Source organism: Anoplolepis gracilipes, chromosome 14, assembly GCF_047496725.1.
Source record: "Anoplolepis gracilipes chromosome 14, ASM4749672v1, whole genome shotgun sequence".
Lineage (NCBI taxonomy): Eukaryota > Metazoa > Arthropoda > Insecta > Hymenoptera > Formicidae > Anoplolepis > Anoplolepis gracilipes.
In genome coordinates this window covers 8,388,838-8,415,000 of record NC_132983.1, presented here as the reverse complement: position 1 = coordinate 8,415,000, position 26,163 = coordinate 8,388,838, and the positions used below count along the sequence as shown (strand labels likewise).

At 37.1% G+C, this 26,163-nt stretch overlaps 2 protein-coding genes and 1 pseudogene across 3 annotated transcripts in view; 2 read left to right on the top strand and 1 right to left on the bottom strand.

The window, feature by feature from the left end:
• The window catches only part of LOC140673019 (cytochrome P450 4C1-like), a 14,008-nt gene extending 627 nt beyond the window's left edge, over nucleotides 1-13,381 (top strand). Inside the window, exons 2-13 of one of the 2 annotated variants that reach the window (XM_072905584.1) lie at nucleotides 1,644-1,726; nucleotides 2,011-2,120; nucleotides 2,383-2,473; nucleotides 2,960-3,145; nucleotides 8,126-8,219; nucleotides 10,436-10,538; nucleotides 10,754-10,853; nucleotides 11,075-11,181; nucleotides 11,288-11,356; nucleotides 12,299-12,467; nucleotides 12,856-13,035; nucleotides 13,110-13,381. In XM_072905584.1, coding sequence (XP_072761685.1) covers nucleotides 2,028-2,120; nucleotides 2,383-2,473; nucleotides 2,960-3,145; nucleotides 8,126-8,219; nucleotides 10,436-10,538; nucleotides 10,754-10,853; nucleotides 11,075-11,181; nucleotides 11,288-11,356; nucleotides 12,299-12,467; nucleotides 12,856-13,035; nucleotides 13,110-13,276 — 1,359 coding nt within the window. In that variant the 5' untranslated portion in view covers nucleotides 1,644-1,726; nucleotides 2,011-2,027 and the 3' untranslated portion in view covers nucleotides 13,277-13,381. Of the gene's footprint in view, nucleotides 1-1,507; nucleotides 1,727-2,010; nucleotides 2,121-2,382; nucleotides 2,474-2,959; nucleotides 3,146-8,125; nucleotides 8,220-10,435; nucleotides 10,539-10,753; nucleotides 10,854-11,074; nucleotides 11,182-11,287; nucleotides 11,357-12,298; nucleotides 12,468-12,855; nucleotides 13,036-13,109 lie in introns of both variants that reach the window. The other variant, XM_072905583.1, reaches the window with a different exon arrangement.
• On the bottom strand, nucleotides 6,343-7,480 carry LOC140673450 (uncharacterized; annotated as a pseudogene).
• A 10,710-nt stretch (nucleotides 13,382-24,091) lies between the features above and the next one.
• LOC140673505 (uncharacterized) lies at nucleotides 24,092-25,684 on the top strand. Its single transcript, XM_072906481.1, has one exon. The coding sequence runs from the start codon at nucleotides 24,553-24,555 to the stop codon at nucleotides 25,636-25,638; it is 1,086 nt and encodes a 361-aa protein (XP_072762582.1). The 5' UTR covers nucleotides 24,092-24,552; the 3' UTR covers nucleotides 25,639-25,684.
• Nucleotides 25,685-26,163: the final 479 nt, after the last annotated feature.

Genomic DNA, 26,163 nt, shown 5'->3' with positions numbered 1-26,163 from the left:
GCGCGGTCAATTACGCGCCATAAGATATATTTACAACTTCATTATAAATTTAAAAAGCATCTATTCTATTTTGAAACAGTCGCGACTCACATTGACGTACTGCATTTATTTCCCGAACTTCAATCGCATGATCAATATCTTCCAAAATACATCCATGATTATGTACTTTCGTACTTTTGTATATATTTTTGTATTTATTTTGTACTTTTGTGTGTACTTTTCTAGTTTAGTACTATTGTATTAACTTTTTGCAATTTATATACTTCGCTTTACACACTGATGCACTGTTAAGATAAAGAAAATTTTTAAAGTGCCTAAATATCATAATTATTGTTGTGTAAAATCTCTATTAATTGTAAGAAACTCGATATATATTCATTTTATTAACAAAATCAATCATATAACGTTGATAAAATCAATTAAACCTATCAATCGTACCGTAACTGTTACGCACAGAGCGCTTTTATCTTGCTAAAATGTGCCTCCGACCACATTTAGCGGCGCATCTACCGATATGGCATAAATGTGCTATAAATGTGGCTCAGAATAGAATTTTCACCATAAAATTGCGCTTTTAGGCTAAACATGGCGGTCCGCCTCTAAATGCGCTGTTAAATGTGCGCTTAGAATACCGCCACATTTAGCACATCATCTAAGGCACATTTAGAGGCACATTTAGCGATAAATGTGAGCTCAGAATACGGGCCAATATGTTTATGTGATAATAAATTTGATAAACGTGATAAAAATCACATAAAATTTTCAAATTAATTTCTTGTTTATGAAAGTGTGCGAATGCTTAATTAATAGCTCCGTTTATTATAAAACAATTCTATCTTTGCTTAGCAAAAAAAATATATTTTTAGATTTAAATATATACGCAGAAAAATTTGCACAGAACTAAATTTTAAATTAAATTTTAGGAGGACATTATGATTACGTAAAAAGCATTTCTTTTTACACATTTATGAAGTAAATAAAATTATAACAATGTTAAAATAACTGTAATATTTTATAGATAATAAGATAAATATACTACTCGGTTTAATTTTGATACTATTTATGAAACACTGATCAGAATTTGCAATCTTATTTTAGAATCTTAAGAAATTAAATATAAATAAAAACGTAATTATAAACAATAAACGATAAAATTTTTTTTGTTTGACTTACGCGAATAATATTTTTTTTATTATAATAAATACAATTATCACATTATTTATAACTCTTCAAAGTTATTAATTATAATACATAAAATATATAGGATTAAGATATATAAATATATAGATTTAAAGATATATAGATTTCAATGATATTATCTCTGTCTTCATTACTCTCTTTTACACACAAACACGCACGCACTCTCTCCCTCCCCCTCTCTTCCCTCTCTCTCTCTCCCCTCTCTCTCTCTCTCTCTCTCTCTCTCTTTCTGTCTCTCAAACAATGCAATTATGACAGTTTTGTTGTAAAACAAATATTATTTATTTTTTCACACGTGCAATCCAAGGACTATATAAACAGGAAATAAAAAAAATAAAGCTTAACTAGTCGAGAATATCACATCAGGAAACAATGTTTATCACCATATTGTTATTATTTATGTTTATTTTACTGGTGTGTAATTATTATGTGCATCATGGAAGAAATGGACGACTTATTAATCTCATACCGGGACCACCAGGCCTTCCGATTCTCGGCAATGTATTGCAAGTCCAAATTTCAACAGGCAAGTATAAAATTTCTAATTTATTTACACTAATTGACAAACGATCCGTTATTCGTGCACACGCAAGTAAAAGTTAAATTCACAAATCTTCAACTTTGAAATACTAATTAACAATTATTGCATACAGATTATTTATTTTAGCACTTCTTTTTGCAATATCAATTTGCAATCCATTTTTCTAGTTATTATTATAGACTGTTTTCAATATCTGAGTAAAAGTAACAATGAAAATAATGAAAAATTAATTCCTCAACAATTTTATATATTGACAACATATTTTTTAGAAGAGCTAATAAAACTGATGTTTAATTGGGCTGATAATTATTATCCCATTGCGAAAGGCTGGGTTTTCTTCGTACCTGCTGTGTCTATCCGTCATCCAGATGATCTGGAGGTAATACAAATATTAAATTTCTTGTGGGTTATTTTTTTTGAAGATATAAAATTACGATTTAGCTAGATTTAAAGATCTTGCGCTTTATAAGTAGATTTTTGCTTGTAAAAAAAAATATTTTTAAAAAATGAAAAGAAGCAAACATTGACTCGACCAAAATTAAATAAAAATTGGAGATATAATTAATAAATTATTTGTGTATCTAAGATAAAGTGGTCCAATAAACTGATGTTCTTTCTTAAGATGTTTTCGATAATTTCAGACGATACTAAGTAGCACCAAGCACATTGAGAAAAGTCGTATATATGATTCGTTACTTCCTTGGTTGGGCACGGGTCTTCTTACCAGCACAGGTAACGTAATGAAATTAACATATAAGCGTACGTATTCTTTACTATATCACAGTCTGTTATCGATCTGTCTCCATCACAGAAAATCCAATAAAATGTTACAATTAGACTTAAATATTATCTTATACAATTAAATAATAAACTTATACAACTTCTTTGTTATAAAAACTAATAAATTTAAAAGAAATTTAAAAGAAAAAGATTATAATAATGGATAATTGTTATGATGTGGATAATTTTGTTGTGACAAACTAACAATTAAATTTACGTTAATATTTGTTTCAACAATTCTTTTAGTAAAAGTTTTATAAAAAAAGTTTAAAGAATTATAAAAATAAATGTTGCGATAAAAAAATTAATTTAAGATAACTAATACATTATTTAAAAATTGATCAATTAAACATTAAAGTAAAAATGAAAATGTAATTTTATATAATATTATTAAAACTTTTTATCGTATAATTTTACGTTATATTGTTTCTGTTTTAGGCACTAAGTGGCAAACACGGCGAAAGATATTAACACCTACATTTCACTTCAATATATTAAATCAGTTTGTAGATATCTTGATCAGAGAGAGCAATTGCATGACAAAATCGTTGAAGGACACTGGAGGAATAGTTGTAAAAGATTTATCATCATTTGTTAGCGAGCATACATTAAATGCGATATGCGGTAAGATGGCTGTAAAATTCTTATTGTTTTGTTTTATTTATAAAGATTTTATTCTTCATAATAATCTTCACAATAATAACCATAGCTTACAGATAAGAAGATAGTTTATTCCTATATAAAATATCAATGCTGCAATGCAGATAGATATGTATAGAATTGAGAAATTGAACGAACTTACCGTGAAGTTCGATTACAATTATGCTGTCTCGTCCGGATGGATATAATATGTAGTGGCCCCGGCCGCGCTATCCTCAACAGGCTTATTTAATCATGCTGAAATTGAAGAAACCGCGCCTCTCCGCTCGACGCCACGGTGCGCGGCACGGCGCTGTGCGTCATATTTTTAAAGCCGCAAATCTGATATAAGGAAAATGGGTGGGAGGGATTCTCCATCCGGACGAGACAGCATAATTGTAATCGAACTTCACGGTAAGTTCGTTCAATTTCTCAATTATGCCAAGTCTCGTCCGGATGGATATAATATGTAGATATTTAAAGCTCAGATTTGTGATATACGGTGAGTGTATTATGTTCTGTAGGAATATATACACCAACATACCAGAAACATAAAAGATTACATGTATTAATGAATAAAGGAATAAATCTATTCAAGAGCAAGGTGCTTGAAGAATGGCGGTTTGGAACGAAGCATTTTTAATAATCGGTCGATTATAAAATCGAGCAAATATATCGGAAGATTTGGTCCAACCTGCTGTCCTACGAATCTCCTCTAAACTAATACCCTTAGTGGCTGCTAGAGAGATAGACGCGTGGCGAGTAGAATGCGCGGAGAAAATGGAGACATCAATTCCTGCTGCTTCTAATTCCGCTTTGACCCAACGGCCCAATGTTTGGGAAGAAACTGGGTCAAAAGGGGCACGAAGCGAGATAAAGAAAGCGTCGCAGTCCTTTCGCCGATGGTTTTGCGTACGCATCAGGAAACGTTTTATTAATGAAAAGATGCAGAGCTGGGGGTTGTCTGGGAAGGGTTGGAAGGAGAGAAGGGGGTTGAGATCTTCCAATTCCAGAGGTCTTTAGTCTAGCCGGAATTTTGATAATTACAGATTCTGCTACGATCACGTTAGAGAGCCAAATAGCTGCTAGCGTCTGCACTCTCTGAGCCGTTGTAAGAGCAAGGAGAGTGACTAGCTTTTTAGTCACGAGTTCAAGCGAAAGGGTCTCATGAGGGTATTGAGTAACTAAATGGGCGATGACTGGAGAGGTATCCCAGATAAATTCGTAACGAGAACGTTGAGGCTTAAGAACCGAGACATCACGACAAAATCGCTTCATCAGAGGATAGGAGCCTACCTCATCCGAAGAAATAAGCGAAATTGCTGATCGATAAGAATTAAGAGTAGTATATGATCCTACCGATGAGAGAGCTTGAGCTAAGAATTTCAGTACGCGCGAGACTGGTGGGGAGAAACAGTCAGTGCGATTCTGTACACAGAAGTTCCACTATAGTCTGAGAGGTTTGGAGTATTGAGCGATTGTGGCGTTCGATAAAGAGGCCAAGGTTGTATTCATTGCCAAAGGTGATGTTCTTTTGTTTAAGAAGACTTGGCGGATAACTTCGCGGCTACCAGGGAAATTTTGTTCCAGACCGGATAAACCTCTCTAAAAGGTAAAGACAACATTTTAATGTTTGGTTTAAAGACAATTGGACTGCCAATAATCATACGATTGAAGAGAGGAAACCATGACTGGGCAGGCCACCAAGGGACAATTACCACCCCCTCTGCCTTGTTTGTAATAATCTTACGTAATACTCTCAGAATTAATATAAACGGCGGAAAAGCATATAACCGTAGGTTACGCCAGTCTAAGGAGAAAGCATCGACCGCGGAGGCTAGTGGGTCCGGAAGCCAAGAAACCAAGCATGGACATTTCGAGTTAATAGCCGAAGCAAACAGGTCAATATCAAAGTGACCAAAATGGGATTCGATCCTACGAAAATAACTTCCTTCTATGGTTCATTCAGTTTCTTCAGAAACGACGCGAGACTCAGCGTCAGCCTCAAAGTTTTGAGCAGATGAAATATAGGCAGCATAAATAAAGATGTTTCGATCTGCGCACCAATCCCAAATTCTTCGCGCCAAATCCGATAAATGAGGGAATCTAATGGAACCCATACGATTAATATAAGGCGGTAGTGTTATCAACCCTCAAAAGAATCTCACAATCTTTTAGATTTGCTGCAAAACACCTCAAGGCATGAGAAACCGCTAGAAGTTCCAGGTAATTGATATGATTCTGCTTGTCCTCCGCTGACCAGAAGCCATGGGTTCGGATGTTGTCGGAGACGGCACCCCAACCTGTCAGTAAAAATTTCTAACGTGAAAAGACCTAACCTTATGTAATTTTGTTGGGATGGGTTCGTAAATATAGATTTCCACCATAAAAGATCTTTTTTAATGAAATCTGGAAGCTCCATACTAGCTTCAAAATTTTCTTCCGCTGCCCCTAGAGCTAAAAACTTCTCTTTCTCTCTAAGGATTTAGTGTCAAAAGTCCATACTGCACAGCTGGGCAGATATCAGCGAACCGATGTAGCTCGCAAAAAAACGAATGCTGCACTTACGTAGTGATAATAGTGAATCTGTTCTCTCAAGAAGAATTTTCTCTTTTCGGCTGGAATTGATATTGCAAATTCTTCCGAATCGAAGACGAGGCCCAGAAATCGACAGGACTTGGATGGCACAAGAATGCTTTTGCTTTTATTGATGAGAAATCTTAAGTGAAGAAGGTTGACCGTCACTCTGACATTCCTGAAAAGAGGGTGCAATAAGTAAAAAATCGTCCAGATAAGCAACCGAGAAGAAACCTCTCTTTCTAAGAAATGAGAGAACCGGTTGGAAAATTTTGGTGAAGATGTAAGGAGCTGATGCAAGCCCAAACGGAAGAACATTAAATTGGTAAATTTGGTTTTGAAACCGAAAACGGAGATACTTCCTATGTTCATAATATATCGGAAGAAGATAAGCGTTCTCCAAATCGACAGACGCCAGGAAATCTTCCGGAGAAAACAAACGAACCACCGTTTTCCAATTCTCCATCTTGAAGTGAGGAACTAGGATGTAATTTTTAAGGCGCTTCAAATTGAGAATAAATCTCCAACCCCCCGAAGATTTACGGATAACAAAAAAAATGAGGACAAAAATTGATCCCTACAACTTGTCACTCGTTCAATTGCGCCTATATTTACGAGTCTGGAAATTTCTTAAACACAAACCTGCTCCTCCCTGTGCGATAAGCGGGGAGAAGGTTCTATTTCCTGAGGAGGTGGATATTGTACAAAGGGAAGCCTGTAACCAATGATGGCCTGTAAGATCTTTGAATCTGACGTAATGCGCCTCCATTCGGCGGAGAACAAAAATAGTCTGCCTACGATCTTTACCTCACCGATTACCTCCTCCTCGAGTGAGATCTCGAGCGGTGCGACGCTTTGCGGCTGCTGCTCGATGCCCCTGCTCGCCTCGATATTGGTGGCCTAAAGGACCGAGCAGGGGGCCGGTCGTTTCCCGATCTGGATGGGCCCGGCTGTGTCGCCAATTTTGTTGGCTACTGAATCTTCTTCGAAATTGTTGGTACAGCCTTAACAATATCTCGGGAGGATTTCAATATCGCTGAGGCCTTCTTGATCTCCTCACCAAAGGAAGTGCCGAACAGAAAGTCGTCTGGCGAAATGCCATCCGCAGTCTTTTTGGCTGTCAAATTGAGCGCCGAGGTGATTTGAGCCCTTCTTGAAGTAGAAAGGTGGTAAAAAATATCCGCTAAAATTTTAGCGCCGTCGCTGATTTTGGCAACAGCCAAACGAGCCTCCTGGTTTAACGAGGGTTGCACAACTAGGCCAAGGAGCTCAGAGTATGCTTAAAGCACTTAAGGCGATGCTCAGTTGGTTCTGGTTGCATGCAAGATATTCGTCTCTTTTAACGATAGAGCTGCTTTTCAAACCTGCTATGCATTCCGGGTTTAATTGAGGGGCTTGAAAAAAGGATGTCGCTTCTGATAAAGCGTATTTTTTGGTTAACGCCTCTCTTTTGTCATTAGAAAGGCCCTTGTGGACCAAATCCTGCCATCTTCTTGGTCGAACTAGATCGTTCCAGGAAGAAAGTTCCTTTTCCTGAAGATCTGAACCGAACAACTCCTGAGTCAGGAGATTTGCAATCTCATTCGAAGCAGTTTTCGACGCTGAGCAGTCTTCGACTATCTCAAATTCGCTCGGCGAGGACTAGATGTCCCTATTGTCAACAGGAGGGATATTTACTGCGACTGCAAACAAAACAGAGTTGAGAGTAAGATTGCGTTCAGCAAAATTGGTTGCGTCGGTCATGCTGCCTGTATTTCTCGAATACAGATCCTGCAATCACATACACACCAGAAGATGGGCCTGTTCGGTCGTCAATCTCAGAAGGTGAGTGATCGTACTCGATCTCCGAACACAGGTCCTCTGACTCTGTCCGGATACGTGACCCTCGATCCCCCGGATGCTTCATCGACGGGGAAATAGGCAGAGAGGAAGGGCCTATACGTGGCCTAACATCACTCGTTAGTATCTCGAAGATCTCTGAAACCTTCTTCTCGAGCTATGCGAGACGATCTCTGGAGTGCGATCTTTTCCTTTTCTTTGATTTCGACATTATGATGAAACCTAAAGACACTGAAATATGATAATTAGACACACTAATAAAACAAGCTGTTGAGGAATCGCATGAACAGGAAACAATGATGCACAGCGCCGTGCCGCGCGCCACGCCGCGCATGGCGTCGAGCGGAGACGCGCGGTTTTTTTGATTTCAGCATGATTAAATAAGCCTGTTGAGGATAGCGCGGCCGGGGCCACTACATATTATATCCATCCGGACGAGACTTGGCATAATTTGATTTTTTTATACTCAAAACTATCTATGAAATATAATATTACAATAAATCTTTGATTGTATAATATTTTTATTTTATATAATCAATGCACTCATAGAAACTGCCATGGGAATCTCTCTGCAAAACCTTGACGAGGCCCAGCAACAGTATCGAAATGCGATTAACAACATTAGCGAACTGATAATTTATAGGTAATTTATGTTTAGTAAATAACTGTATGATTTCTATGATCTTTTCTTTATGTTATGATAATGTATACGATTATATAAATACACTACTCAAAAGAAAATAGGGAACACTTTTCATACGTCAAAAAATAGGCTATTTTCAAACTATTGTAACTCAGTGAAAAATCATCGTACGCAAATTTAAAAAAAAGCATTTTGAAGCTTGAAGTTTCAACTTTAACATGCAATCGTTAATTTTTTTAAAAAAATTTATCTTCTCAGTGCTATCCCTTAAAAAAGCGTGCATAGTTTTTTTTCTTAAAATTACGTATTATTGACGCTCTAGATAAGAAAAATTCTCTCGACAATCTCAAGTCAATTTCTATAAAATACAATGTTTTACCTACAAAATGCTTTTTTAAACATTTTCTTACGATTTTTTTGGCCGAGTTACATGACTTTGAAGCTAAACTTGCGTTTTTCAGAAAAATTGACGATACTCGGCGAAAAATCATCGTATAAAAATTTAAAAAGCATTTTAAAACTTGAAGTTTCAGCTTTGACATGCTATAGATAGTTTTAGAAAATTTTTTTATGTTTTCAATGTACCCTAAGAAAAAAAACATTGTTTTTTTTCATAAAATTACTTATTTTTGACATTCTGCAGTTTTATAAAAAAATTTTTCTCGAAAAATTCAAGTCAATTTCTATAAAATATAACACATTACCTACAAAATGCTTTTTTAAAAATATTTCAACGATTTTTTTTGGCCGAGTTAAATGATTTTAAAGTCAACCTTAAATTTTATTGAAAAATGACATTTTCCGCCGGCATTAGCATTACCCAATGTGCACTATGTGGAAGTTGCCGGTCGGATTTTGCACATCACGTGTGTGCGTGCGTGCGTGCGTGTGTGTGTCACAGCAGAGATAAGGACCCCGCAGTTCGTCACTTCCGCAGTATTTAACGACTCCAAACCCTCTCTGCTGTGTGTATATGTATATGTATATGCATGCACGCACGCACGCACGCACACACGTGATGTGCAAAATCCGACCGGCAACTTCCACATAGTGCACATTGGGTAATGCTAATGCCGGCGGAAAATGTCATTTTTCAATAAAATTTAAGGTTGACTTTAAAATCATTTAACTCGGCCAAAAAAAATCGTTGAAATATTTTTAAAAAAGCATTTTGTAGGTAATGTGTTATATTTTATAGAAATTGACTTGAATTTTTCGAGAAAAATTTTTTTATAAAACTGCAGAATGTCAAAAATAAGTAATTTTATGAAAAAAAACAATGTTTTTTTTCTTAGGGTACATTGAAAACATAAAAAAATTTTCTAAAACTATCTATAGCATGTCAAAGCTGAAACTTCAAGTTTTAAAATGCTTTTTAAATTTTTATACGATGATTTTTCGCCGAGTATCGTCAATTTTTCTGAAAAACGCAAGTTTAGCTTCAAAGTCATGTAACTCGGCCAAAAAAATCGTAAGAAATTGTTTAAAAAAGCATTTTGTAGGTAAAACATTGTATTTTATAGAAATTGACTTGAGATTGTTGAGAGAATTTTTCTTATCTAGAGCGTCAATAATACGTAATTTTAAGAAAAAAAACTATGCACGCTTTTTTAAGGGATAGCACTGAGAAGATAAATTTTTTTAAAAAAATTATCGATTGCATGTTAAAGTTGAAACTTCAAGCTTCAAAATGCTTTTTTTTAAATTTGCGTACGATGATTTTTCACTGAGTTACAATAGTTTGAAAATAGCCTATTTTTTGACGTATGAAAAGTGTTTCCTATTTTCTTTTGAGTAGTGTATAATTTGAAAAATAGATTAATTATTTAATAGTCATGTGAAGCTACAATTAGTGTCAAAATATTGTACGTGCTAAATGTTTAATGTCAAAATATTGTTTGTAATCTTTAAAATGTTAAAAATATTGAAAATATTAAAATATTAAGTAATTAGGAAAAATAAATTAATAAAGTAAAGCAATAAAATTTATAAAGAAATTACACTTACATCAAAGAATCTATTTTAATCTAATTTAGCTAGAACAAATGGCTAATGTTTTAGGAGATTCTACATATTTTCGTAACATAGATAAATTTTATTTATATTCGCTATAATCAATTATAGTTTACTTTAAATATTTACGCTGACTTTAAATAAAGCTGTTACAAAATTATATTATTTTTAGAATTATATAGTTTTATTGAATTACGTTTTAGAACGTTTAGGCCTTGGTTCCATAACAATTTGTTATTCTCGTTATCGCCACATGGGAGAAAGCAAAAAAAAATCTTGAAAATATTGCATGGATTTACGGAAAAAGTACGTCCTAAATTATGTTATTTTAATCCTTTAAACTCTCTTTTTTTGTGTAATATTACAATAAATCTCATAACCTTTGTACCGTAAAATTACATGATTAATTCAAAATATTAATAACACATTATGCCGTTAATATTATGCTACAGCACAATATGATACTGTTATTAAGTACAAAGAATCATTTTTAAAAATTAATATTGTATTTGTATTTGTAGATCATAGCGGAAAGAAAACTTTATCACGAACGCACCAATGGTCGGTACTTAAAAAACTTTGAAAGTGACAAAGAGATAGATGATGTTGAAGTGTTTGGAAGTACGTAAGAGACCAGCTGCTAATTTAAGTTTGTTTGCGTAATTTAAAATTGTACTATTTGTAGTAGACATACGTAATCACGCGTAATGATATAACATATATCTGTCTTAAAATTAAATCATTATTATTTCTAATAGAGTTTGAATGTTATACAAGAACTATGTTAATTAAAGAATGTAAAAATGAGATTGAGCTAATATGTTGTTTTTATTTCTAAAAAGTTAAAAAAAAGCGGCTGGCTATGTTGGACCTTTTAATAGCGGCATCTCGAGAAGGTTTATTAACTGATTTGGACATCAGAGAAGAAGTTGATACTTTTATGTTTGAAGTACGTATCAGTAATCTTTTTTTTTCGTTTAGTGTATTTAAGCATGTATAATTGTATTACGTTATACATAATACAATAATACAATAATTAATGATGATGATTACAGGGTTACGATACTACAGCGAGGACTATGATGTTTGCTTTATTACTATTAGCTGAACACAAAGATATTCAGGTACTTTTTTTCAATATTATTGCAATGTATTATTTAAATTACAATTTTTATTCAAAGTATTGTACGGATAATTATAATGCAGATCTATAGGACAGATATCAAATTTTTGTTGCAATATATATTCTACATACCAAATGCCTTGAAATTAAATGTCAACAGTTCGAGTGCATATAGGAGATTGATAAACTACAAAAAAAAAACTTCTACAGAATATCGCTCAGTTTTGCTTCGTTTTGGAAAAAACTAAAAAAAAAAGATTTCACCAAAAATAGAAAACAATACTACAATTATTATGTTTATCATAAAATAAAAGTAATAAAATATTAAGATTAAAAAAGAGAGTAAATTAAAACCTTTCTAAAATAAAGTTAGAGGATTATAAATATATACGCGATACCGCAGAGTCTTCTACATAAACCACAAAAAATTAACCAATCACAGTTGACCTTAGAGAATATTGACCTTAGGGAATATTGAATATCATTGATTAGACTGCCCTTTATTGTAATCTGCTTACTTTAATTTATATTTAGTTTATGTTTATATTTTTGCCTTTCTATTATGAATTAATTACAGTTGTTTATCAGAAGTCTACAAGCGAATAATTAATTACCATCTGCCACAATATGCCAGATATTCTAATTTCGTTAAACATTCCAACATGGCTTTTTGGGCATTTCTTCAAAACGAGCAAATCATTAAAAGACTTCTTTCTTTTCTTAATTTATCTTTCACGGTCCTAAAGTTTTGACATTTAATTTTGAGGCACTCTTTATATTAGTTTCTACATATACATATATCGAAAAAAAGTATTTTTTAAATAAATATAAAAAATTTATTTTGATATTAAGAAAAATTGATTTCATTAAGAATTTATTTATATGTACGTACATAAAAACCAGAATATTAAACAATACACTTTAAATGTCATCGGTGATACAGGAACGTGTAAGGGTTGAAGTCAATACCGTGATGCAAGAGAACGGAAAGAAACTAACGATGAAAGCGTTGCAAAATTTACTATACTTAGAGAGATGTTTAAAGGAAGCGCTACGTTTGTATCCCAGCGTGTTTTTCATATTTCGAAAAGCTGCTGAAGATGTAAAATTACGTAATGCATTACTTTTTTGCTCTATATATTTTTGGACATATAACATACCACGAAGTATAAATTATCAAACGTAAAATACATTAAAATGCTTTAACATTTTAAGAATACCAATATTATGTACATTTTATTTTTTTCTAATTTCGTATTTTTGTAAATTTCAATATTTTGTAATTTTATTATATGATTCAGATTCATACAAATTTCATATAAAATTATGTAATCCACTTTTTGTTGTATATTATTACATACACAAAGTATATATTATCCAATGTAAAATAAATTTAAATGCTTCAACATTTTAAAAATATAATATTATGTACATTTTCTTAAAAAAGATTTTCATTTAGGGAAATTTCAATATTTTGTAATTTTATAATACGTTTTTCAGAATCATATGTCATACCTGCTGGAACGATCATACATCTTCATATCTACGGAGTTCACAGAGATCCCAATTTTTGGTCAAATCCAGAAGTATTTGATCCGGATAGATTTTTGCCCGAGAGAATACAGAATCGTCATCCATATTCCTACATACCGTTCAGCGCAGGACCGAGGAATTGTATAGGTAAATTGTTATTTTCGTTTCTGCTTGTGTCGATAATTTTTGATAGTGTCGATAAACTTTGAATTGTATAATAGGTCAACGATTCGCTCTGCTGGAGTTGAAAGCTACAATAGCATGTTTAGTGCATAATTTTTACTTGGAACCTGTAGATTATTTAAAAAATCTGCAGTTAAAGGCCGATTTACTACTTTGTCCTTCTCGTCCGTTTTATATAAAATTCATCCCAATTAATCACAAATAGCCGTTTAAAATTAACACGGATATCATGTAAGAATATAAAAAGTTGATAAATTGGGAAAATGATTACATATATTATACGTTCAACATTATTGAGAAAATATATATTGTATATGTGAACAGGTTACGTGATTTTTTTATTTCGGAACATACAAATATATTCCTCGCATCTTATTTCCTTTATTTCTCGTGTGATCAATCGGACGGTGATATTTCAAAGATAGAGCACTGGAAACATCATAAGAAAATAAATAATTAAAATGATAATTATATGCCTTAAATCTGCCTTGGTTAATGAGAAACTTATGAGCAAAAGATAAACTGTACTATAGTTAGCAAGAGTTAAAATGAATATCAATTCAATTTTTGAATAATTAAAACGCATATTGTCTCCATTTTTTTACCAACTTACAATTGGCAACAGTCGAGAGTAAAAAGAATTACTAGAAAAAGGAAAACAAAGAAAAGATATTTCTAAAAGAGAATCGGATTTTGTGAGAAATACAACAATCACAGATTGAAAACAGAATTTGATCGTTCTTTTTTATGTTAATTATTATAACAATGTATAAACAGTATTTTTTGAGAGTTTTGAATAATCTCGTAAGTAGATAAAATATAAAATATAAAATATTTATCTTTCAATGATCTCATCTCTCCATACTTTTGCATGTACATATAAGATTTATTTAAAATTAAGATACAAAGGTGAGTCTTAAGCAACAAATATAAAAGCAGAATATGATTCTGAAGAATTTATACGCAGCCAGCATTTTGTTCAGAATATTTTTGATTATTAAATTTTAATAACGTCAGAACTGATTAGATTTATAATAGATTTAATTAATATGTATATTTAATTGATAATTCGAATAAATATACGTCAAAAAATTTTTTCGATTGGAAGTAGAAAAAGTATACATATTACAAATTTATTTTTCTATTAGCATATGTTTCAAGATATTGAAAATAGTAGTAGTAGTAGTAGAGCTTATTTGAGTCCCCTCGGGGTTTTCAACTCGTACATAGTGTTTTTCGGATACCACCAAACCCCTTACAAACCTCCTCCTTTCCTCATCCTTACATATATACATATACAGGGTGTCCCATAAAGATTGAATCAACGTTCGTGAACAGGTAGAGCGCATTAAACTGAATAGAAAAGTCCTGTACCATTTTGCGATTTTCAGAATAATTATTGAGAAATTAAATTACAAAGATCGGCAAATCCGGCGCGAGATCAGCCCGCCGCAAAAAAGATGGTGAGAAGGATGGCCCAGTGCAAAAAAGATGGCGAGAAAAACGGCCCACCGCTAAATAATAATCGCTAATCTATTATTCTTATCAACGCTTCTGGTCTATGCCCCTGATAACCGCGAGGCAATGGTGCCTATTTACGCTGCGCGCGCTTAGCGACCGTCCTTAGGGCCGTCCTTCTCGCCATCTTTTTTGCAGCGAGCTGATACTCGCGCTGGATTTGCCGATCTTTGTAAATTAATTTCTCAATAATTATTCCAAAAATCGCAAAATGGTACAGGACTTTTCTGTTCAGTTTAATGCGCTTTGTTCACGAACGTTGATTCAATCTTCATGGGACACCCTGTATACAAATCACAACTATCAAACTTTATCCCTGTCCCTCTCTCTATATCTCCGCTACTTTCTCCCCTCCTCTTGTTATCTATCCTCATTCCTCTTCTCTGCGAGCCTGGCCATTATACAACCTTACAGATTGTTCCCCACTCCCTCCCTCACGCCCTCTCCTTCTCTCTCCCTTCTCTATCTCCCATCTCTTCTCCCTCTCTTACCCCCCTTTCTTCCCGCTTTCCGTTTTCTTTCTTCCTTCTTCTTTCTCTGACTCCCCCTCTGTTCTCTCCACCCTTTCACCTCTGACCTTTTAACCTTTCTCCCTTCCCCTCTGCCATCCTTTTCTTCTTTCTTCTTTCCTCTTTCCTCCCTCTTTCCTTACGTTCCGTCCATCCCTCTGTCTCTTGTCCTCTATCCCTCTTTTCTCCTCTTTCCTCCGACTCTCCTTCCGCTCTCTCCGCCCCCTTCCTCTCTCTCCAACCCTCCTTGCTCTCTGTTTGTCTCCTTTTCTCTCTTCTATCCTCTCCCCTCTTCCCTGCTTTCCAGCCCTCCGCTCCCTTGCCCCTGCTCCCCAGCCTTCTCTTCCTGTCTTCTAGCCTCCTTACCCTCTAACATTTCATCTCCCTTCTCTTTTTCTCTACCTCTCCTCTTCTATCTTCCATCTCTTCTCCTCCTCCATCCATCTCCACAACTTCCCCTCTACCCTCAATTCCCTGTTCGTTGTAATCACACTCTTTTCTCTTGCCCTCTCCTTCCTTGCCGCTTCCTCGATCCTCAACCTCATTCTTCTTTCCTCCATATTCAAGTCCTCATCCATTCACACTCCCCACTTCCTCCTTATCTCCCCTTCTCGTTCTAGTATCTCCTCCTTATCTTCCTTCTCTTCCATCTCTACCAACAAAATCCACGTTCCACCTTCCCTTTCTCTTTCTTCCACCCTCCTTATCCTTGCCACCTTTCCTATCGTTCTCCTCACAATACCCTTCATTATGCTCTTCCTCTCTTCTTGGTCCTCTCTCTCTATTCCTTTTCCTTCTTTTCCTCCTCTCCTCCTCCTCCCTTCTTTCTTTCTCTCCTCTTTCTCTCTTTTCTCCAACTCCCTCCTCTCTCTTTTCCTCCTTACTCTCTCTCTGCTCTCTCTTCCTTCTCTCTTCTTTCTGTCCCCCCTCTCTCTCTTCCCCCCTCTCATCCTCTTCTCTCTCTTTTACCATCCATCAAACGCTGCTTCCCCCTTCCGCTTCCCTCTCTCTTCTTCCCTTCTTACCCTCTTTTCCTTCCTTCTTTAATCTTCCGTCCTCCTTTCCTTTGCTCTTCCTGTCCCCCTTCTCTCCTCTTTCCATTCTTCTCTCTACCCCCGCTTCAACTATCTTTTCCTCCTCTCCACTAACCCCCCTTCGCTTTTCTTTCTTCTCTCCTGTTCCTCCTCTCGCACGATCCAATCTCCACTCCAAACTGCTCTTTTTTCTCTTCCACTTTTCCAAGTTCCCCCTTCCTCCTTTTCCGCCTCCTCTCTCCTCTTCTCTCCTCCCTCTCTTTTCTTCCTCTTTTCTTCCTTCTCCTCCCGCCTTTCCTCTTCCGTCCACCCGCTTTCTTCTATCTTCTTTCCTCTTTCCTTTTCCTCCTTTCCCTCCTCCCCACACAGCACAAAACTCAAGAGAAATGTTGCAGGAACGTTTCAAAGTTTCAAGAAAGTTTCTAAATAATACTGAAACGTCATTATAACATCTAAGAAACATAATATAGAAACGTAACATTTGAAACGTTTATACGATGTTTATGAAAGATTTTACATACAAATGAATTAAAAATAATTAATAAACGATGAAAATTCTGACGTACTTTCCTTTCAAGACGGGAGAAAATTTTCATTGTAACAGAATTTAGCGTTATTAACGGTTCCGGAACAATTAATGCCGCGCATTTTTATTATATGAAGTGATTACGCGCGCCGGCGCCGTTATTCTGGCAACAGCCATATGATTGGCTCTCCCAATCACATGTTCGATCGTGATCCTGCACTCTCTTGTCGCATTGCCATGCGTCATTTTTTATTAACCTAAAAGTTCCCAAATGAAAGTGTGCAAACTCCCGTGTGCGTTTACGGAGATTAACCAAAGCGAGAATTTTCCAGGAACAAGAGCTTCATTCCTATCGGTGAGTGTGTACTTTTAGACTTCTAAAGTATAAATCGCAAAATCGAATTCTGCGGACATACCAGCTTTTTTAATTATCTCTTGTTTTCTCTTTTGCAAGAATGTTGCAAGTAAAATATATATTTGCTTTATAATTAAAATATAATAAAAATTTCGAGTAGCTAAAATCATAATTTTTGTAAGAGTGATCGACTAAATAAATGCTTATTGATAAATCGTTGTTGCTTTTGAAAATCACTAATATGATAAGTCGAATATGATGAGTGATACGTGAGTTTGTTATTCTGATTTTTGTGTCTTGTTTGTAATAGAACGAATTGTAATTAATAAAAATGAATCTGACAATAATGATGAGAGAGATCTACGTGCTAGATATTAAAAATTATGAATAAATCACTATTGTGTAATAATGTTGCATTTTGTTTTATTATTATTTATATATATATATATATATATATTTTATATATATATATTAGTAGATAATATAAGAGAGATCTAATCCAGGGATATGAGGGGGGTGAGGTAAGCGGGGGGGACGAGGCGAGGTACCTCGTCCCCCCCGCAATGACGGGGGGGGACAAATGTCCCCCTCAATCGGGGGAAGGGGCAAATGTCCCCCCTAGACTGAGGGGGAAGGGGGAGATACCAAATGCCCCACCCCCCAGATTAAGGGGGGAGGGTGGTACCAAACATCCCCTGATTGAGAGGGGAGGGGGGAGGGGGAGGGGGGCATACATATGGTTCCGCACGTGGAGGGAGTGTCCTCTCCGACTGACTGCGGAGGTCTGACGGTGAGAGAGAGAAATGTCAACTGTTATAGATAAAATAATCACCCCACTCTGTTTATTCATAATGTATATTTGCAATAAATAATTACGTTCGCAACGCGGTAGAGGGAGACTGTGCGATAGACGTCCGCAACGTGGTAGAGGGAGACGGTGCGATAGACGTCCGCAACGTGGTAGAGGGAGACGGTGCGATAGACGTTCGCAACGCGGTAGAGGGAGACGGTGCGATAGCGTTCGCAACGCGTTAGAGGGAGACGGTGCGATAGACGTCCGCAACGTGGTAGAGGGAGACGGTGCGATAGACGTCCGCAACGTGGTAGAGGGAGACGGTGCGATAGACGTTCGCAACGTGGTAGAGGGAGACGGTGCGATAGACGTCCGCAACGTGGTAGAGGGAGACGGTGCGATAGACGTTCGCAACGCGGTAGAGGGAGACGGTGCGATAGCGTTCGCAACGCGTTAGAGGGATACGGTGCGATAGGCGTTCTATATAGCGTAGGACAAGGAGAGTATGACGTGGTGTGAGAAGGAAAGCGCTGTATGTGTATGACAAGGGAGTGCATGATGATAGGAAAAGGAGGGTATGATGGTAAGAAAAGGAGAGCATGATGGTAGGAAAAGGAGATATGAGTGCGAGAGAAAAGAATAGAGATGAAGAAGGATAGCGAGAGAAAGAATAGAGAGGAAGGAGGATAGCGGAGGCGCGATAAGACGGAGTCTAACGCGTACGCGAGAAAAAAGATAATTTTAGCATGTTAAGTTTTTTTTTATAATGTTAAATGTTATTACGCCAAAGCGTGAGATAAAATTTTTGGCTAAATGATAACATAAACAGACCGTCGACAGTACGGATGTTTGCGCTAAAGAATAACGTGCCGCACAGTGGGTGGGCATTATCATGTATATTTGACTATAAATGTAAATAATAAATATAATCAGGCGTTCTATAGTACGATGTGGTGTATGTGTAGGACAAGGAGTGCATGACGATAAGAAAAGGAGAGCACGATGGTAGGAAAAGGAGATATGGGTGCGAGAGAAAGAATAGAGAGGAAGAACAGCGCGCATGGTGAGAGAAAGAATAGAGAGGAAGGAGAGCGCGCATGGTGAGAAAAGGACAGCGCTATAGACGTAGGACAAGGAGAGTATGATGTGTAAGGAAAGGAGAGAGCATGATGGTAAGGAAAGAAGGTGACAAGTAAAAGAAATATATAAATGTATAAAAATTCCAAATTTATTTAAAATTAAAAAAATTTAATTACAGAATATAGAAAATAATACTTGAACTATAGTTTTTTAATGTAAATATGGGTTGATTGAACCTTCATGATGATGATTCGACCACCAATTGAATATTTTAAATACATTTTGTAAAGCGCAATTTCGTACATGTCTATCGCAACGCAGAGTAGCATCTAATTTATCTAAAGCAGGAACGTCATCATAGTCGTTATCCAATGTCTTGATAATAAGACCGATTCTCGCATCGTCTTCCAGTAAATTCTCCAACCATTCTCGTTTTTCATGTCCTTTGACATACACTCGAGAAGATGTATCTTTCAACGTCACAGCCTCAGTGATTAAACGTTTAGCCATGTAGTATGGAACGTTTCCATCTTCCCATTGCAGATTGTGATGTTTTCCAACCAACCATGCAACCTGAGATCTCTCAGACCTCGTGAGCAAACGGAATGGTGTAAGACTCGTAAAAATATAATGAGAGAGTACAGATCCCTTGGTCAAAATCGCAATTTCTTTCACGATAAACTTTCCTCCAACGATAAATCCTTGAAGATCCACAAACGTTGGCACAACCATAATGAAGAGATATTAGCGAGAACTACGACGACAAACGACTGACGTTAATCATCGAGTATCGCAAGTTTTTATGTTATATGATCCAGTATGCGATTCTCCAATTTCGTTTACAGAAGAATCAAACGTTGGTTGGTTGGTTGGCTGATAAGACGAGCGTTCCTGCTAGTGTTGATTCATGTAATTTTACGTACTACGTTCGTTAGAGGATTGTATTCGACAACGCGATCATGCAAAATGAGACAATAAGCGGTAGTGTTTGCCGGCACATTTTCTTTACAATCAAATTCTATTCTTACGTCTACGGTAGCATTTTTCACCGATTCGTTTTGTCGAGAACAATCGATGATTACAAACGGACCGTAAAGTAGAAACAGTGAGACGGTGAGGCTCGGTTCGAGGTACTCGTATCCGTAATAGTTTTTGCAGAAACGCGTGTACGTGTCGTATAGAATCGACCATCTGTTTTTATCGAAATCCAGATTCATATCGTCGTACGGATAACATTCCGAGTTCAGATAAAGTTTCACGTTTGTTAATTTGCAGTCGTCGAATTTACTCATATCCTCGAGCATAACATTCTTCCGACCTGTCTGCAGAGCAAAGATAAAGTATCGTGGTTTCTCCAGCTGAGTCGCGGTCTTAATGGCCCACGAATGCTTGGTTGTACGCTGCAACAGCAAAAACTCGTACAGATCCCACGAGCGAAAACCCATGCTGAGGTAGCGTCCGCTTTCCAGAGCGCGCAGCATAGACAACTTCTTAATTTCACTCAACAGCACATGTGGCATTCGCCATTGTATCTTGAATATGTTGATCACAGGCTCCACCACCGAAGCTCCAACCAGACAATTGTTGTCATTGCGCGATCGTATTAAGATCAACTCGTGACGAGCGTTAATTACTATGCGTCTGTAATCCTCGCAAAATCCCAATAACATGTAGAGCGGTACGCAAAAATTAAAATGTCCATTTACAGTAGTTGGATCACTCCAGCCAGCATTTCTCATAATCACGCTTTTATCGGATGATATTGTTACATAGTTTTTGAGCATACTCGTTATTCCCACGTTTCTGTTGCGATCAATCTCCACGCCATTGAGTTCGTATCGAATCTCGTCAAACATGAATGCTACGCAATTATTTTGCAGTACCACATTAGATCCGTCAGTTGGATTGTTTATCTTCAATTCTCCCTCGATGTATAAGAAACTCTCGTACGGTAATGCATACAGATCCTGTTGTTGTATGGGTATTCTTATCTCGTTACTGTGTCCGAACGTTGTGTTGGCGAATGGGTTGTATGCGTGAGTCTCAATCTTGACGATGCGATCGTCAAAGATCGGTTCGTCCGCGATGTTGAGAATGTCAGTCATCGTTCAAATGTTTCGCACCGCGAATCCCAAAGATTGTAAAAACGCAACGTTTGATGCGTTCAATTTCTTTTTCTTAGCGCAAGATGATTGCGTATTAGCAAATCTCGATGTTGTTGTTGTTGTTGTCGTCACGGGCGTCGTAAAAATTGTGTTGTCTCTCACGTCTTTCGATCCGTTCAGCACGAGCATCACACGCTAATTTTGTCGCCGTCGTACATGCACTCTAATGGTGATCTCTTCTCCTCGAAAATCGAGTAATCGTCCTTCCTGATCGACAACGCGTAACGTTAAATCCGTAATGCTCCGTACGATGATCGGTAGGTAAATGATGTGCGCCGGTGTTTCCGATATCTTATATCCTGGTGGTACCCTCGGTGAAAATTCATGTATCGTATGAACGAGTTTACCGTTGTTGTACGCACCCGCGGTGACATTACATTCGACGCGGATAATGTTCACGTTGATAATGTTAATCGGCACGTCCGACTCGTACCATTTTCGCGGCTGCAGTATACGGTTCGAGAATCCTAGCAGTGATCCAATGTTGTTAGGCTTGCTAAAATTTATTCTGTAGGCGCATTTGATCTCGCTCCGCATCGTATTGTAATTAGCGCGGAGCACTATCGGCCATTCTCCAGCCTCGAAGTCATCGTCGTCAGTTTGTTTTTTATCACCATCACGAACTGCGTGTTGCGAACGTTTTCGTGAAATTGTTTTTTTCAAAAATTCATGTATCGCTTGCAGCTCGTACGATCCCTCGGGAATCGTAATTTCCGCATCGTCTTTGCCAAAGTAAAATTTATTATTCGAGGAATTCACGTTCGATATCGTGTGATAACTCTCAAAATCCGCTAGACCGAGTTCGTATTCACCATCGCTTAAATCTACGGTGGGCGAGTAATTTGCCGCGAGAACGCTGCTCTTCCCAGTCAGCGTGAATGTCATAGACATGTTGACCAAACTGTTTAACGAATACTAAATTAAATAGCGGAATGTATGTCTTTAAATTCGCGTGCATCGACCGCTCGGAAAAACTGCAAGCACAATAGAGCGTATGACAAGGAGAGTACGACGTGGTGTAAGAAGGAAGGCGCTATAGACGTAGGACAAGGAGAGCATAATGGTGGGAAAAGAGCAGCGCTATAGACGTAGCACAAGGAGAGTATGATGTGTAAGGAAAGGAGAGAGAGAGAGAGAGAGCAAAGGAGAAGGTTGCAGTAAAAGAAATATAAACGTAACTTATTAAGATATTAAAAGTATTCTTGACACATTTCCAATAAACTATACATTTCGATTAAAAAATATATCAATGTAACTTATTATTATTATTATTATTATATAATATACAGGAAGAAGGATAGGATTTTATAAAGAAGATACATAGCGATATATATGTTTAATATATAATTTTTATTCAAAATGTGTTTTCATACATATAATGTGTATGTGTTAAAATTTAAATTCGCATGCATCGACCGTTCGGAGAAACTGCAAGCACAATTGTCCGCAGATGCTTTGATTATAAGTTTGATAGGATGTATAATTATAATCTATTTTTGACACATTTAAATATCGTATCAATTCATTCGGCGGGCGAAGATTGCCAAAACTGTCAAAATATATAGCGCGATTCCCTCTCTTTGCATACGCTACCCAGTGAGTACCCGAGCCTTTAGCGTTATCCAAATTTATGATACCGCTCTCGTTTCGATATATACCACCGATCGGTAATGAGTCACGCATATAAACGCCTCTAAAATACGGAATGCGCATACGTTTTGCTAGTTGCAGCAGTTGTACGTTGGTAGTTGCACCCTCTGGCATTTTTAGTGTCTCTTTGACGTTTTTTTTTTTTTCTTCTTCTTTCTCATTGAGATTCCTCGTCCGTATTTGTATGGCGCGAGATACAATCCGCGACCTTCCATGGCGCGATTGTGACGTAGCATCTCTTGAAACTGACGTTGCGTAGATTTTCCGTCGTTTACCATCTTCGCTACACCAGCCGCTCCACCAATCAGAGATCCGAGAGCACCCAACACTGGTAGAATCGGTAATACGCCTCCGCGTTTCGCTACCGGAAGTATTCGTTTTTTCCTAATCTTTTTCTTCGTCGACGACTTTTTCATCCCCATACCCATTTTCGTCTTTGCTTTCATGACCGTCCAAACGGCCGTGGCGGCTGCTCTTTCGCCAAAATTCGAATCTTTCGCGGTAATACGTTCTCGCGCCCTCGCAGCTAGTATACTATCCGCTACGTGTCGTTCGCCGAGGTTGTTGCTTCGCGAGTAAGCTAAATCGTGTTCGCGACACGCGACGTCCAATGGGTTGATGCCTCGATCACCTCTAACCAATCGTTCTTGTAAACGAGTTCCCGGTCCGCAAAACTGATATCCAGGAATATGTAATTCGATAGGGAGTGCGTTTATCGCGCGATTCAACAGACCACAGCCTCTTACGGTTTTCGCTGACATTCGTAACAATCTTTTATTATCGGCGCTGGACCGTCAATGTGCGTTCGTTGCCACGGTCGATTGTAATGTTCGAAACAGCGACGATAGGTCTGAACCTCCGAATCAGCCTTTATATATTCCGGAAGTTTGTCCCACAGACGTTCCACGTAACGACCAAACTGTTTCAATAAAATAATCTTCGGTATATATTGCAACTGTTCTGAGGTAAGGTTGAGAATATCACAGTCATCCGACAGTGAAAGAAACATGTTTGATACTGAGCGGTTTCGATTTGATGCGCATCTATAAATAGGCTCTCCTCACCCTCCTCCTCCTCATAAAGTATCGTTAAGTCTGATTAGACAAGTCATGCGATTCGTGCTACAACCAACGGTAATTAAAGTAACAAATTTTGACAATAGACTAATGCCTGAAAAAGAAATACACAAACATGGAAAAATGTTACCGAATACAATACGCGGTCTCATTTGCGGCCCTTCGAATTGCGGTAAAACTAACTTGTTGATAAGCTTGATAGAAAGTCCAAACGGCATACGCTTTGAAAATTTATACATATATTCAAAATCGCTTCAACAACCAAAATATCAATATTTGGAAAATTTACTATCATCGATAGATGAAATTGGTTACTTTACGTTCTTTAATAACAGCGATGTCATTTCATCGAGAGAGGCGCTTCCGAATTCGGTTTTTATCTTCGATGACGTGGCATGCGACAAGCAAGATACGATAAGAGAGTACTTCTCAATGGGTCGACACTCAAGCGTCGATTGTTTCTATCTCTGTCAAACGTATGCCAAGATACCCAAGCATCTTATACGCGACAATGCTAATCTGTTGATTTTATTTAAACAAGACGGTACAAACTTGCGACATGTGTACAACGATCATGTAAATACTGATATGTCGTACGATGATTTTTGCGCGTTATGCCAAAAATGTTGGCAGCACAAGTATGGATTTCTAGTAATTGACAAAGACAGTTCAATGAACAATGGACGTTACAGAAGAGGTTTTAATGAATTTGCGGTACCGTAAAATGATCAGTTGCTATCGAAACATTGACAGAGCAACGTCTACATAAAAAAACATGAGTGATCGTGAAAAGATTGCGCGAAAAATTGTACAGACGAGCGAGTCAATTCGCAAAAAATATCGCGCGTTAAAAACTGGTAAAATTGAGGAAGATGTAGCGTTGGAGAAACAGTTTAAACCGATTAGCGAGCCTCTAAAACAGCTTGTTCAAAATACCATCGATGTAGAATCCGACGTATCGAAAATCGAGCCGTTCGATATACTCGAAAAAGACCATGTGGAAAAGAAAATTATTAAAGTTAAAAAACGACCAAGAATCTCATTGAATGATTTGAGCTCAAAGCAAAAACGATTAAACGTCTCATTAAATGACTTGCCGATAACTTCTACACCTAATCAAAGACGAACGATACCGGACACATCTACTCAGATAGAAATTGCGCAACCGCGTCAATTATCGTACGAGCAACCACCCGTCGACGAAATTTTTGAAACCACACCCGATTCGTTGGTTACGACGGTACAACGTGAATTGCAAACGTCCGCAGGTGTAAACATATTTCGAGAGCATTTAGGTCCACTCGGACAAAAATATATATTAACTGTTATGAATCAAGATAAAGATAAAGCTATGGATTATGTGTACGGCATTAAGTTTTCTAACGATGGAATAATGCTCGGTGATAAACATTTTGACGTAGACAAAAATGATAATATAATTATCAATGAAGTAAAATATACGGGAACGCCTGGTCTCTATGAATTAATTTTCAAAAAAATCCCCGACGATGAAATATACACCGAAGATGATTTGCTTAAATATAAAAGTATATTATTAGCGACGAATGCGTATAAACGTGGGAACAAAGCACATAATCCAGTATTAGGGACTAAAGGATATAAGTATAAAAATGTAATTGCGCCGTTATTGTCTAGCAGAAAAGCTGGAAAGGGTATACTACCGCGCGCTATGACTCTAAACGATAATAAGATCGACTACGTGCATTGGAACGATCCAAACGAGTTGGTAGATCGTCTGCGATTACTGGATGCTTCGCGTCGAGCCGGTAACAATGCTCACGACAATGAAATCATGTCGATTATCGAAGAACTTCGCGAAGATGGTCTTATTATAAATTGAATGATGTATCGACAAAACTAATCAGTCGATCAGCGTCGCGTGACACTTTACAAAGCGTCGGAAAAAAAAAATGCCTATCAACAAATTTGGCTTATTCGATTCAAGAAATGATGCAACTGGTACAAACGGCTCTTGGGATAGATTGGTAAAAAGTTATGTGCACGAAAACGCTCTGTGTCGCGTCGTTACAGACTTCGATGCGAGGTCGCGTAAGATTCGTCGTGTAGCGCAACCTGAGGCTGACACCGATGCCGTCAACAAATTATACGTGCAGTCCTGCGTTAAAAGATTAATGAATCGACAGAAAGAATCAGACGAGAAGCTTACTTCGCTTGAGAAGGACGTGCGAGCATTACAGATTGCGCTAAACAATCTTCAACGCGCGGCTAACGCTAACTCAGAGACGGCTATCAACCCGAATGAGCATCAGTGAACGGGTTAGGAGCGGCTATCGAACGGCTATCGAACAGCTACGAAGGATTATCGAACGGCTGCGAACAATTATCGAACCGCTACGAAGAATTA

What these genes read in the sequence shown, in the direction of transcription:
- LOC140673505 (XM_072906481.1), top strand. Translation starts at nt 24,553, where the DNA reads ATGAGTGATCGTGAAAAGATTGCGCGAAAAATTGTACAGACGAGCGAG.